Source organism: Aspergillus chevalieri, chromosome 6, assembly GCF_016861735.1.
Source record: "Aspergillus chevalieri M1 DNA, chromosome 6, nearly complete sequence".
NCBI classification, from domain to species: Eukaryota; Fungi; Ascomycota; class Eurotiomycetes; order Eurotiales; family Aspergillaceae; genus Aspergillus; species Aspergillus chevalieri.
The window spans coordinates 2,795,917-2,808,601 of NC_057367.1; the positions used below are offsets into that span (position 1 = coordinate 2,795,917).

The window sequence follows — 12,685 nt, forward strand, 5'->3', positions numbered from 1 at the left end:
AAATACGTCGCCAGTGGCCTCCTGACAACTTTTCTCTCCTACACTTCAGCTCCATTACCCCTGATCTTCCGCATACATCCTTTCCCCAATTCTCTGGTGAGTGCATTCTTGCTATTGCCCCTCATGAAACCATACCCAATGGCTACTTCCGGGAATACACATTCTAGCACTGGTCAATAATGGAGAAATCTCTGGCCTAACTGTTGACACTTCACAGAGCTCGCTTAATTGCGAAATATTTCTCAGACTTCCCTGATACCATAACACATCATGTCTTACGCCGACGCTGCAGCAAGAGGGGCCAAGCAATCCCCAGAAGATGTGAGTATTCTCCAATACCGTCTCTTTCTTATTGTTGTTTCCTACATAGTCAATGGCAGATGCTAACCACCGCTTCTCAATCCTTAGGCGTGAGTCAACATGTTGCAACAAGTCGTATGACCTCGCTCGTGCAATGACGTAACTGACCGAATCCAAAAATAGGCGCGCTCCCAGAGTCGAGGCAATCTACAGAGATGAATCGGAGAATCCCGCAACTCTCGTCGACGTCGATTCCCCACATGTGTCATCCGTTGATCCGAACTTCCTGAACCAAAACGTAAAAACCTCCACCCAGGCCGAGCGGCTACAACGCGAGCAGGAGCAACAGAACGTCGAGGGCCAGAACAAGGCTCGGAAGGCCCGGGCCAAGGCAAAGGCCGAGAAGTCCAGTCTGAGCGCGAACAAGGGTAACCCGGTCTATGTGGGAAATGCCCTATTGCTCGGCTTGGCTGGTGCTGGGCTGGGATACGGTGCTTATCAGAAGCATCTGAGCGGCAAGCTGTCTTGGGAGCTTGTTGGTCTCTGGTCTGGGGCTGTTGGTGCCTTTGGTGTTGCGGACTACTTTGTGAGCAAGTAAGTCTATTCTGGAGATTAGTGTTTGGTTTGAGAAAGACAAAGGCTGACAGATGCTTGCTTAGATGGCTCATCCAGAACAAGTACCCCAAGAAATAAATGCAGGATACCAAAAGCAGTCGGGATTTTGTTCGGTTGAAAGGCGTCTTTGCCCTGACGGTAGATTTTCCTTATATACCATCCCCGCTCAATGATTGAATGATGTTATGTTATTCCTTCAAGCTAGAATGATGTGCTGTCACACTCCTAATACTAGTTTGTAACCCAATATTTTCCTTCTCAATCCGGGATATAAATGTAGAACCGGTTTGTATATACAACAGTATATCGATCATGCTCCATATGATGGACAACATAAATTTGGCAGCAGCACAGACGAGGCCATGCAGGAATCAAATCGGCAGCAATCTGCAGGTCATACCAGTTAGACTCACATAGCGTAGAAAAACAACACTAAGTGAGCCTTGGATGAAACCTCAGCCCAAGGCGGTGAGGACCGTCAGAATCGCAAGAACATGTGGCCTCGGGGGCGTTGCCAATAATGACCACGTTGCCTTGAGCAAACATCTGCCAGAAGCCGTATGAATTCGGCATTATTCGACCTCAAACTATTCGGCGATATTTGAAAATATTTCCGCACGCCTTCTTACGAGTGCGCAGTGGCTTCGTTAAGCTGCGGGATCAACTGTACACACTGACCAAGCGAGCAACAAGCAACATGGTACGTACTGCATACTGCAGAGTCTCAATGATGGAGGTTTCTAATGACGTTCTATCACATAGAACTCGCTTTTCAATTCTGCGCTTAAGCAGTCGTCTGCGATCCGGCGGGATCTGGAGACCTTTTCGGAGTCGCCCGCGACGTCATCTGCAGCACTACAAGGTGAGTCGCTCTCGGATGAATACGCGTGTCTGGTTCGGGATGAAATGCTGATGGTTGTCAATGCAGGCCAGATCGCAGCTTCGTTAGCATCGCTATCGCGAACGGTGGACGACTACTCGGCGCTATCCAAGAAGGAATTGATCCCTGCGAAACAAGAGAAGGCGTTTGAACGGGTTAAGAACTTTCGAGCAGAGCTTGGGGACTACAGACAGCAATTTGACGGCCTTCGCAAAGTGCGAGAAGATGCTGTAGGTCTCCGTCTTTATTTACCTTGTGACTGTCGCTGACAACAACAGCAATCCATGTCGAACCGCAACGAACTCCTCGGCCGTCGACCGCATCATGCCGCGACTCCGGAAAACCCCTACGCACAATCTGCCCTCCCTCAATCATCGCCATTCGCCCCTTCGACTACGTCGCGATCTGGACTGAGCTTTGGCGCACCGCCGGCCGATTATAACCGAGAAACGCACGCGCTGCGCGAACAGTCATTCCTGGGCAACACCAGTAACCAGCTGGATGAATTTCTCGACCGGGGACGCGCGGTGCTTGCAGATCTGGGAGAGCAGCGGGAAATCCTCAAGGGTACGCAGCGGCGACTGTACAGTGTTGCCAATACGCTGGGCGTGAGCGGGGATACGATTCGGATGGTGGAGCGACGGGCTAAGCAGGATAAGTGGATTTTCTGGGTTGGAGTGTTGATATTCTTCTTGTTCTGCTGGGCGGTGTTGCACTTTTTGCGATGAGCACTGTCTGGTTTGTTAGTATATTGTATTATTGCTTTGGTTTTCTCAAGCGCCGGAGTTCGGATGGTTTGGCCTGCGGTTATGTTTACTCTAGTTTGTTGTATATCCTGGATGCAATGCATTCCTTTGAATTCGCGCGACTTATGTACAGTTTCAGATAAAGTACTCGCATTAGCATCGGCAGACCGAAAGATTATCAGATATGATCGACTAAACTTTGACAATAGTGCGTGCAGAGTCCGTGTGTCTCTCTATGGCATCACAGGATCCGATGATCCATTTCTCCGACCTAGCCGAGTTTGCACATGGAATGGCGGGAGTTCCGAGAGTACGGAGTAGTTGTCCATTCCGTTCTACTAGGGTTCTATCAGGGGGTTTGTTATACAGACTAGTTCCTGTGCAAGTGTAGCTGTTGTGGTGATGATGCGCCGAGGCTGTTGCTATCCACATAATACGCACAGTACGGACTACTCAAGAGGTACAAGTCTACTGCCTCTACAAGTACCAGTCCAGAATATATGAACATGAATAATAGATCAATGTTAGTATAGCAGTAATTGAATGCATCCATCCACCCGACATATACGCAGTGCTCTGTTGTGGTATTGTATTGCGGCATCGGAACCGACAGCCGTTTTGCCCAAAAACGATTAGTGGACACTCACCGGTCAACCCGCTTTCTTCCTTTTTCCCTCGTGTCGCTCTCTCTTCCTTCTCTTCTTTTCTTCTTCTTCCCCTCCACCCCATTCTATCAATTCTTTTAATTCTTCACTCTACACTCTCCTATACCCCACCAATCCTCTCACAATGTTCGCCGCTCGTCAGTCCCTCAACCTCTTCCAGAAGCGGGCTTTCTCCGCTTCGGCCAGCCAGGTGCGTTTCAGCTCTGTGCCCATCTACTCAAGAAAAGTTATCAAGCATGCTAACGTATATATCTATATAGGCCTCCAAGGTCGCCGTCCTCGGTGCTGGTGGTGGCATTGGCCAGCCCCTCTCCCTCCTCTTGAAGCTCAACCCCCGCGTTTCCGAGCTCTCTCTCTACGATATCCGCGGTGCTCCTGGTGTCGCTGCTGACCTCGGTCACATCAACACTAACAGCACCGTCACTGGCTACGACCCCTCCTCTTCCTCTGGCCTCAGCGATGCCCTCAAGAACTCTGAGATCGTCCTCATCCCCGCCGGTGTTCCCCGTAAGCCCGGCATGACCCGTGACGGTACGTTCCAAGCCAGAAATTTCTGGGAATGAAACAATCTGACTAGTATAGACCTCTTCAACACCAACGCCTCCATCGTCCGCGACCTCGCTAAGGCTGCTGCTGACGCTGCCCCCAACGCCAACGTCCTGGTCATCTCCAACCCTGTATGTATCCTGCACCAACAAATCTTGATGGCCGCGGTCTAATTGAACAGGTCAACTCTACCGTCCCCATCGTCTCCGAGGTCTACAAGTCCAAGGGTGTCTACAACCCCCAGCGTCTCTTCGGTGTCACCACCCTTGACGTCGTCCGTGCCTCTCGCTTCATCTCCCAGCTCAAGGGTACCGACCCCGCCAACGAGAAGGTCCCCGTTGTTGGTGGTCACTCCGGTGTCACCATCGTCCCTCTCCTCTCCCAGTCCAACCACGCCAACATCGAAGGTACCCCCCGCGACGAGCTCGTGAACCGCATCCAGTTCGGTGGTGACGAGGTTGTCAAGGCCAAGGACGGTGCTGGTTCCGCCACCCTCTCCATGGCTTTCGCCGGTGCCCGCTTCGCCGAGTCCCTCCTCCGCGCCGCCCAGGGCGAGAAGGGTGTCGTTGAGCCCACCTTCGTCGAGTCCCCTCTCTACAAGGACCAGGGTGTCAACTTCTTCGCCTCCCAGGTCGAGCTTGGCCCCAACGGTGCTGAGAAGATCCTCCCCGTCGGCAACGTCACTGCTTACGAGCAGAAGCTCCTTGAGGCTTGCCTTGGCGATCTTAAGAAGAACATCCAGAAGGGTATTGACTTTGTCAAGGCCAACCCTTAAACGGTCTGTATAACTACCGTTACACATGATATGTATTTCCTATAAAATCAAAACTTTAATGATATCTGTATGATCAATCTCTTTGTTCCATATGGCATTACTTGCGTAAAGTCGTAACTGAAAATGGCTACATAGGCAAGAACCAAACAAATAGCCAAGCCAATTTATACTAACGAAGCAGACATTGCGATAAATAAGGCAAGATGAGACATCAACCGAATCTGCCAAGGAAAAGATGAAATAAATATCAAGTATAACTCCTCATCGCATCCAAATACCCTGGTCCACCACGAAGGTCCCGATCAAACGTCTCGGCGACCTCGAGAACACGCTTGATATGGTTCATGGAGAGCGGCGATTTCTCATTAACAGCCAAGGCCTGCGCCGTGCGGACGGAGTTTTTGATCTGTCTCGTTAACATCGAACATAAAACCAAAGTGAGAGAGCGAGGGATACCAAAGGGACCTACCTGTCGACCATTCATGTTATGACGCGCAAGCGCATCGAGGTCCTTGTCCGTGAAATCGGCCGTCTGCACTCCCTCCACGGCCTGCACCTTGCCCAGGAACATCTTCCACACGCTGCGCTTAGCCTTGGTTGTAAGATCGCCGTACCGTAGCGCAATGTGGATGCGCGACTGGAAGGCGTCGTCGAAGGTTTCCACGCGGTTTGTCGTGAGGAATAATATGCCCTGGAAGTATTCGAGCAGGCGCAGGAAGACGCTCACGAGCGCATTGCGGTGGATATCGTGCAGGCCGCGCTTTTCGAGGAAGATGTCTGCCTCGTCGAGGAGGAGCACTGCGCCCCATGTGTGTGCGATGTCGAGGATATTGTTTAGCTCTTTTTCGAGGGTGCGTGAGTTTATGCCGAGTTCGCCCATGCTAACTGTGTACAAAGGCCGTTTGAGGAGTTCCGCGATGCCCTCTGCTGTTAGGGTTTTGCCGGTCCCTGGGGGTCCGTGGAGGACGGCGACGAGGCCACGGCCTTTACCCTGGATGACGTCGTCGATGTTCTGGGCTTCGTTGTAGGTGTGGGATTCGACGAGGGCTTTGACGATGGATTTCTGGTTGTCGGGGAGGACGAGGGAGTCGAAGGCCTTGTCGTTCCAATCGATTTCGCGGATGCCGGAGACGGAGAACTCGAGCCACATTTTCTCGTTGAAGGCGAAGCCGCGCACGACGGGGCTGGCAATGGTGAGTTCTTCGTCTGTGAAGGCGCGCTCGGCGGGATCAGTGAGGAGTCCGTCCATTGTTTCGTCTTGGATCTCATTGCCGTGCTTGTCGACTTTGACGCGGACGGTGTATTGTTTGCCGTTGGGGTCGGTAGCTAGGCGACGTTCGTAGGATATTAGAATGGGTCCCTCATCGTCTTCGTCGTCGTCGTCAACTATGTTTGCGTTGCCGCCGTCGTCTTGGTTGCGGCGGATGCGGTCAACTGGGTAGTTAGGGTTGATGCGGCTGTGGGTGGTTGGGTCGACCATGACACGGCCGTTGACGTTGATCTTTGCGACGCCTTGCTCCTTTCTGCAGAATGCCATGCCTTGGTGGTACTTGTAGTTCTGGCCCTTTAGCGAGGCGAACTTTCTGCCGCGTTCTATTAGTTTGACGCGCACGGCCTCTGCATCCCGGTGGTGGTGCAAAGGGTAGCATTCCAGGCTGGTGATTTTGCGAGAGCCCTTGAAGGCGTCTATGGCTTCCACCATGCTGACCATGCCGAAGTGTTTACCGTCGTAGTTGAGATAGCGGCCTTTGATTCTGTAGGACTCGCCGTCGAATATACTGCTGTATTTCGTGACAGAGTCAACCTTGAAAGCACGGGGCTCATCTTCGTTTCCGTACGTCGATGCGTACGCAATGGTGTTTGGCTTGAACAAGGCCCACATGAGGTCGAAGGTGATTGTGTTGGAGTTCAGCATCGCGTGTAGGGCCTTTTTGATCTCGGCGTAGTCGGTATCGAGGTATTTGACGAGAACCTTGAGATGGGCAGCTTTGGTGGCAGCACTCTTGCGCGTCTTGCTCTTCTTCTCGGTCTTGGCAAGTTGCTTCTGAGCCTTCATGTACTGGCGAGTTTCTTCGAGATACAGGAAGAGCATGTTGGGGTCGACCGATGGCTTCTCTTCGACCAGGCTGATGCCTTTGACGCCGCCCATCACTTTGGCGAGAGCCTCACGAAGGGGCTTGCTTCGGATGTCCACTGTCGTTGAAGCGTGTTTGTTGTCATCGTCAAAGGTTCGGCGGACTGTGAAGATATACTGGTCCCATTCATCGGTCTCTTCTTTTTCAACGGTTTCTGACAGTTTGTAATCATGGATGGTGTTGTCCCACACTGTAAAGTTAGCATTGTGGGACATAGGGAACTCTCGGAAAGTAAAACACACGTTGATCAACCCGCTTGAATTCCACCTTGGTTCCTATTTTGATCTTATCCTTCTTGCTCTTCCTGGGCTCATACTGAGGGGATTCTTCGCTCTGGCCGGTATGGTTGCACTGAATCAGATTCTGGTTGCGGCGCGCCTCGATCAACTCGGCTTCCATTGCCGCCAGTCTTTTGGCTAACGCGAGGATAAGGTCAGTAGGCTCAGCGGCCTGGGCTCCCGGCAGAGTTTCAGTTTGCGGCCCCGGGAGTTGTTGATTGTCTTTAGAAGAGTCCTCAGACCCATTGTCGCTGCGATCGGACTCAGTAGTTGAATGTGACGAGCGATGCGCTCGAGATTTTTTCGTCTTCTTTTGGTTCCTGCGTCTGGACCTCTTTGTTTTTGACTTTGTTGTCCGTCGCTGCTCTTCATTTGATTCCGACTCAGAGGTTTCTGAAGAAACCATTCCTGGCGGAGAGGTACTTTCATCTGTGCTCTCATCAGACGAGGACGATCCTGATTCGTCTTCACTGGAGGAGGACGATGTATCTTCATGCTCCTCAAGCTTCTTCGTTTTCTTCGGATTGGGCTGGTTCTTCTTGGCCTTGTCGACTTCCTCCACGACTGGGCTCTTCGGAGTAGCCACAGGCGCCGTGTCTTGGCTGTCAGGAGTCTCGCTAGTACCGTTGCTGGTAGAGTCTGGGGTTTGCGTGGGATCGGCCATCGTGTCGATCTAGCTTATGGGATGTTAGATAAGATAAGCTGGAGATGCAGAGGTGGAATACATAATATATGTACCTTTTAGCGAAGAAGCAGGGAAAGAGCAAGGATATGGAGTGGGAGAGCGCGAAAGAAGGAGAAAAAATAAGAAAGAAAAGAAATGAATCTTCGTTGTCAAGCGGTGTGCTTGACGTCTGGAAAGTCTGACAAACAACTAATATGCATATCAACCGGGCGTCATTCCTGCAAGGATGTTGGCATTGCTTACTTTTCGGTAGTACAATACATCTCCACCTCAACAATCCTATCCAGCTGGAAGATTGTGCTGTGCTTTATAGGGCTGTAAAAACATTTGCGTCGAGACAAGTTGAGGTTTCACAGCTTGTTGTATCCTGGAATTTCGTATATCACGTGGTATCGTACGTGGCTCTCAGGAATACGGGCGTCCTTCTGGCTTCTTACGATTGGCCGGCTATATAGAAGTTGAGGAATCAGCAAGAAAGGGCCGTGGGTACAAAGTAGAAGAGTTAATGGAAAGAGTACTTGCGGAAGAATAGTGGAATAATGAGACAATACCAATGGAACTCGCCGGCTCTTCACTCGGGGCTCTTATAAAGGATCTCTGCTGGCAATCACCATGGCAATTGCTGCTTCCATTAACTATAACATTCCATCTCTGAGCATGTTATACTCCTTTGCAGAGTCGGCATGCCATTAACGCCATCTGACGAAACCATCGCTTACCCTCTCAAGACTGAAGAACTTGATCCGCACGAGACTTGCAGTGATGTCCGACACCGAGAACGTGCTCATCTCTGGAATCGAGAATGAGCAGGGGTGAAGAAGTAAGTCAGCTCTCATGCAATAAAACGACGCTACTAATCACCGTACAATTCAGGAAGAATCCCTGTCCCGATAACCCCAAAAAAGTGAGGCAAGACCACCAACGCAAACCGTGATGAAAGAACAAGAATCCCCGACTAAGAAGACCAAGAAAAGCCCCTCCGAGAAGGCTGGCGCTTTGGGCCCAAACCCACAACCCTCAACGGAGCTAGCGAGGCCGATAAAATGATCATCCTCCTAAACGGAGTTCAGGGAAAGGCTTGGGCCGAGATTCGGAAAATTATGGAAGACATTACGGGCGAGGAGTACTGTCCAAGTTCGCTACACTCAGATGAAGGCTAATTTCGTGGTGTTCGACAAAGAGGATGTACGTTGGTCTGGACTCTACGCATCTTGGGTATATGTTACTAACAGGTTATCAACAGGAAGACCATCTGTTCCAGAGTAAGAAGGAAATTGAGGAGCGTTTTGAATCTGAAAAGTGGCAGAAGATCGCGAATAGTGTCGAGCTTAAGGGTGGAAACAAGTATCCATCGGCGGCCATTCAGAAAAGTTCAAGGAACTTAGCAAGAGGGATGTTGGAAGTGGTATCGCTACTACTTTCATGGAGGAATACGAATGAACTGGGATTCTGTTTGTTTGGAGTTTGATTGGGATCGGATTTAGCCAAAGCGTCAAAGTACATAGTCAAATGAATAGTACCAGAGGTCCAAGAAACGGAATTTTCCATCATCACATTTGACTTCTTGAAATACACCTGCGTAGTGGCTTCATTACTTTCACTGACACTTATTATTCAACCCAATAACACTTCGTCAAATTCTACCCCTCTCTCCAAGTCTCTTAGACTCTCTTCTTCCCTCAAGCACAAGCAAGACATAGAACATCAACGAAAATGTCTTTTACCGCTTCGAACGCAACATTATGGACCCCTTCTTTGCGAAACAGGAACCCATTGATTCGACCGACATCATCTTGACCGTTGATTCTCCAACCCCCAAGGCCAACGACGAACCAAATGGCGCAGTAAACCAATATCCCTGTTAACCTGCTTCCAAGAAACGATGTCTTCGAACAGCACCAACGTCCTACCTCCAACAGACAACATGCACTTCAAAAAAGCGAGCTCATGGACAAAAGGTCTTGATGAACGGAGACAACGCGGATGAACAGGAGCAGGGAAGCCCTACCAAGAAGTCCGAGGCCAAGTATCCTGGCAAGAAGGCTGGTCCTTTTGACCCAATTCCGATGAGTTACAGGGGGATTGGTCTGGAGAACAAATTGATTCTGTGCATGAAAGAGACCGAGGGGAAGGACTGGGCTGAGATGAAGAGAGCGCTTGAGGAGATTACGGGAAACAAGTTGGGAAGTAGCACGGTTTGCATGATACGATAATGAATGCTAATTTTGTTGTCTTCGAAAAGGAGGACGTGAGTGTCCCCCTGCTTTTTCTTATTTACTTCCTTTTGTTTCTATATTTTCCCTTCTTTTTTCTCCACGAGTCACGGGACCCACGAGACTGACAGGCAAACAGGAATCCCACCTTCTGCAAGGAAAGACGAAAATCAAGGAGAAAACGGAACACGAAAAATGGCAAAGAATCGCTGATTATACTGAATCGAGAAGCGGGGACAAATACCCCATGTCTGTGGTGCAGAAGAAGTTCAACAAATTGAGCAAGAGAGATGATGTTGCGCCAGTACCTGTATGGAATGGTCGCTGTTTAGCCCTGAGTTCAGTATCAGTCGGAGTAGTTGAATAGTTGTCACATAATAAAGGTTGAATTTCAGACAATGGTTATTTCTAGAGGCTCTGATGTATAATGAAACATGCCACCATTCGCTCTAGACTTAGAAACGCGTAGTGTCAATTGTTGCTTGTTCTATTCACTTCACTTCAATAACACTTTGAGCTCTAGATCCACCATCAACTTTTCTTCTACATTACGTACCAGCAACAGACAACAACCACCTATGTCCTTCACACCTACCAACGAAGACACCATGGAGCATCCCTTCGCAAAACAAGAACCTGTTGACGATCCGAATGAAATGGCTACGATCCCAGAATCTCCGACCTCCAAAATCAAACAAGAAGATGGAGTAAGTCATCCGCACCCTCATCACCAGCATAAGAACTAACCGCTACACCCTCCAGAACGAAAATTCAACTCCCAAAAAGCGCATCCGCGAAAATACACAGACCACGATGGACGAGAACGAATCCCCCACTAAGAAAAGCAAGGCAAAAGCCCCCGGCAAGAAGGCCGGCTTGGGCCCTATCCCGACGAGCTACGACGAGGCGAGTGAGGAGGATAAGCTGATTATTAAGATGAGAGAGAAAGATGGCCAGGGATGGTCGGATATTCGCAAGGTTATCGAAGAAATCACTGGGGTCAAGTTCGGTGGTAGCAGCCTTCCAAGCCGTTATGGGCGCATGAAGGCCAACTTTACTGTTTTCGAGAAAGAGGACGTACGTTGCCCTAAGCTCCCCCTTATAACCAGGGTACTGACATATGCAAACAGGCAGACTACCTTCTGCAGGCGAAAAAAGGCATCGAAGAGAAAATGGAGCACGAGAAATGGCAGAGGATCGCTGATGCCATCGAAGCAAAGAGCGGAAACAAATACCCTACGTCCGCGGTGCAGAAAAAGTTTAAGGAACTGACCAAGAAAGTCAATGGAAACGGGGTGGTTGCTGCAGCTGTCGAGGAAGAGTGAGCTTCATGATAAGTGCTCGGTTATTGTCTAGGAGGTTACGCTTTGAATTGGATTCAGCCCTGGGATGTGCGACAAGAATTAGTTAGAGTGGCTCGAAAGCAGTAGTTGCAAAAAGGATGTGGCCCAGTCAATGGTTAATCCCAGAGGCCCAGGACATATGAGAATACCATTGGTTTACCCCAGATCCCTAATAAAATACAATTTCATGGTACCTGCTCAACACTCGCACTTACCTTAGTAACACTTCCCCGACATCTCCATATTTTATACCCCTTCCTTCTTCCCACATCGCAGTGATAGAGAAACGACCCAGCCATGTCTCTTATGTCCGTAAACGGCGATAACATGGACTTCCCTTTCGTCAGAGGGTCAATCAATGCAAGCGTAACGACCGTGATCCCGGAGTCATCAACGTTCAAGGTCAAAGAAGAGGAAGACAAAGTAAGCCTCCCACCGCTAGCCCTGGAAATCTGGATTAACCTGCCATATTAAACAGAGCGAACTTTCCGCCCCTACAACAGCTACAACAAACCGAGCTCGTGAAAAGACGCAGGCCATGGAAGACGAAAACGGATCTCCAGCAAAAAAGAACAGGACCGGAAAGAAGGCTGGCCCTTTAGGCCCGATACCCATGAGCTACGAGGAGGCCGGGCCAGAGGATAGACTGATTATCAAGATGAGAGAGAAGGATGGAAAACAATGGCTGGATATCAAAGCAGCTATTGAGGAGATTACCGGCATAAAATTTGGCAACACCACCTTGAAGGGCCGTTACGCGCGCATGAAAGCCAACTTCGTTATTTTTGAAAAGGAACATGTATATTGCGCCTCCCTGTCTTGATACAATGCAGCTGATAACGTGATTCATTCCTATAGGAGCCGATTCTCCTGGGTGTCAAGAAAGATATCGAGGATATCCTATCTCTACGATCCAGGAAAAGTCCAAAGAACTTTGCGAAGATGTCGAGTGGAAACGGCGTTGCGGTCACAGATGAAGAGTAAACTGTCATGATATGGGCTCTACCTCTGCTGCTTCTTGGGCGTTGACAAGCCAATTCTCGTAATCTAGGAAATATTGAGTATGAAACTTAGATTTAATAATTTAGACGAAAGACGCGTCTAGGGCTAACGTATAAGACATAAAGTTCACACTACGGACTATCATGCCAAAATTATCAAATATAAAATCCAATTTCAATAACTATAGAGACTAACTACCATTCAAACAAGACGCGAAGCGGAACTAGATATTCCTGTGACTGTTAGCTCAGATGAACACAAGAGGATGCGTGAGCAGGCTAAGTATTGAGAATATTCTCAGATAGCAGTTGGACAATGATTGTGTGTCCGCATTATAAAATCGGAACAGGTCTGTGTGAAATCATGCCTCATCATAGGAGTGGATGGTGATGGGGGAAAAGGAGACGTTGGGGAAAGACTCACTCTATTTCAGTACAACAGCAAGCTGTTGATATCGATCTGGTCCTTTGACCATCATGCTAGCTGGATGAAAGCATCACCA

At 49.4% G+C, this 12,685-nt stretch overlaps 8 protein-coding genes across 8 annotated transcripts; 7 read left to right on the forward strand and 1 right to left on the reverse strand.

The window, feature by feature from the left end:
- Positions 1-270: 270 nt before the first annotated feature.
- ACHE_60974S (uncharacterized protein) lies at positions 271-993 on the forward strand (the record flags this gene model as incomplete). The annotated part of the gene is made up of 4 exons (XM_043282208.1): positions 271-321; positions 371-435; positions 484-894; positions 960-993. The coding sequence occupies 4 exons, from the start codon at positions 271-273 to the stop codon at positions 991-993; spliced, it is 561 nt and encodes a 186-aa protein (XP_043139610.1).
- A 619-nt stretch (positions 994-1,612) lies between these two features.
- Positions 1,613-2,523, forward strand: BOS1 (golgi SNAP receptor complex member 2 family protein; the record flags this gene model as incomplete). Its single annotated transcript, XM_043282210.1, has 3 exons — positions 1,613-1,615; positions 1,678-2,025; positions 2,074-2,523. The coding sequence occupies 3 exons, from the start codon at positions 1,613-1,615 to the stop codon at positions 2,521-2,523; spliced, it is 801 nt and encodes a 266-aa protein (XP_043139611.1).
- Positions 2,524-3,330: 807 nt separating this feature from the next.
- On the forward strand, positions 3,331-4,527 carry MDH1_2 (malate dehydrogenase; the record flags this gene model as incomplete). The annotated part of the gene is made up of 4 exons (XM_043282211.1): positions 3,331-3,396; positions 3,467-3,737; positions 3,789-3,883; positions 3,934-4,527. The coding sequence occupies 4 exons, from the start codon at positions 3,331-3,333 to the stop codon at positions 4,525-4,527; spliced, it is 1,026 nt and encodes a 341-aa protein (XP_043139612.1).
- Positions 4,528-4,774: 247 nt separating this feature from the next.
- On the reverse strand, positions 4,775-7,604 carry ACHE_60977A (ATP-binding protein; the record flags this gene model as incomplete). Its single annotated transcript, XM_043282212.1, has 3 exons — positions 4,775-4,933; positions 4,997-6,852; positions 6,905-7,604. The coding sequence occupies 3 exons, from the start codon at positions 7,602-7,604 to the stop codon at positions 4,775-4,777; spliced, it is 2,715 nt and encodes a 904-aa protein (XP_043139613.1).
- A 1,170-nt stretch (positions 7,605-8,774) lies between these two features.
- Positions 8,775-9,093, forward strand: ACHE_60978S (uncharacterized protein; the record flags this gene model as incomplete). The annotated part of the gene is made up of 2 exons (XM_043282213.1): positions 8,775-8,810; positions 8,869-9,093. The coding sequence occupies 2 exons, from the start codon at positions 8,775-8,777 to the stop codon at positions 9,091-9,093; spliced, it is 261 nt and encodes an 86-aa protein (XP_043139614.1).
- Positions 9,094-9,367: 274 nt separating this feature from the next.
- On the forward strand, positions 9,368-9,838 carry ACHE_60979S (uncharacterized protein; the record flags this gene model as incomplete). The annotated part of the gene is made up of 2 exons (XM_043282214.1): positions 9,368-9,469; positions 9,584-9,838. The coding sequence occupies 2 exons, from the start codon at positions 9,368-9,370 to the stop codon at positions 9,836-9,838; spliced, it is 357 nt and encodes a 118-aa protein (XP_043139615.1).
- A 608-nt stretch (positions 9,839-10,446) lies between these two features.
- ACHE_60980S (uncharacterized protein) lies at positions 10,447-11,163 on the forward strand (the record flags this gene model as incomplete). Its single annotated transcript, XM_043282215.1, has 3 exons — positions 10,447-10,545; positions 10,601-10,915; positions 10,969-11,163. The coding sequence occupies 3 exons, from the start codon at positions 10,447-10,449 to the stop codon at positions 11,161-11,163; spliced, it is 609 nt and encodes a 202-aa protein (XP_043139616.1).
- A 315-nt stretch (positions 11,164-11,478) lies between these two features.
- ACHE_60981S (uncharacterized protein) lies at positions 11,479-12,165 on the forward strand (the record flags this gene model as incomplete). The annotated part of the gene is made up of 3 exons (XM_043282216.1): positions 11,479-11,604; positions 11,660-11,980; positions 12,040-12,165. The coding sequence occupies 3 exons, from the start codon at positions 11,479-11,481 to the stop codon at positions 12,163-12,165; spliced, it is 573 nt and encodes a 190-aa protein (XP_043139617.1).
- Positions 12,166-12,685: the final 520 nt, after the last annotated feature.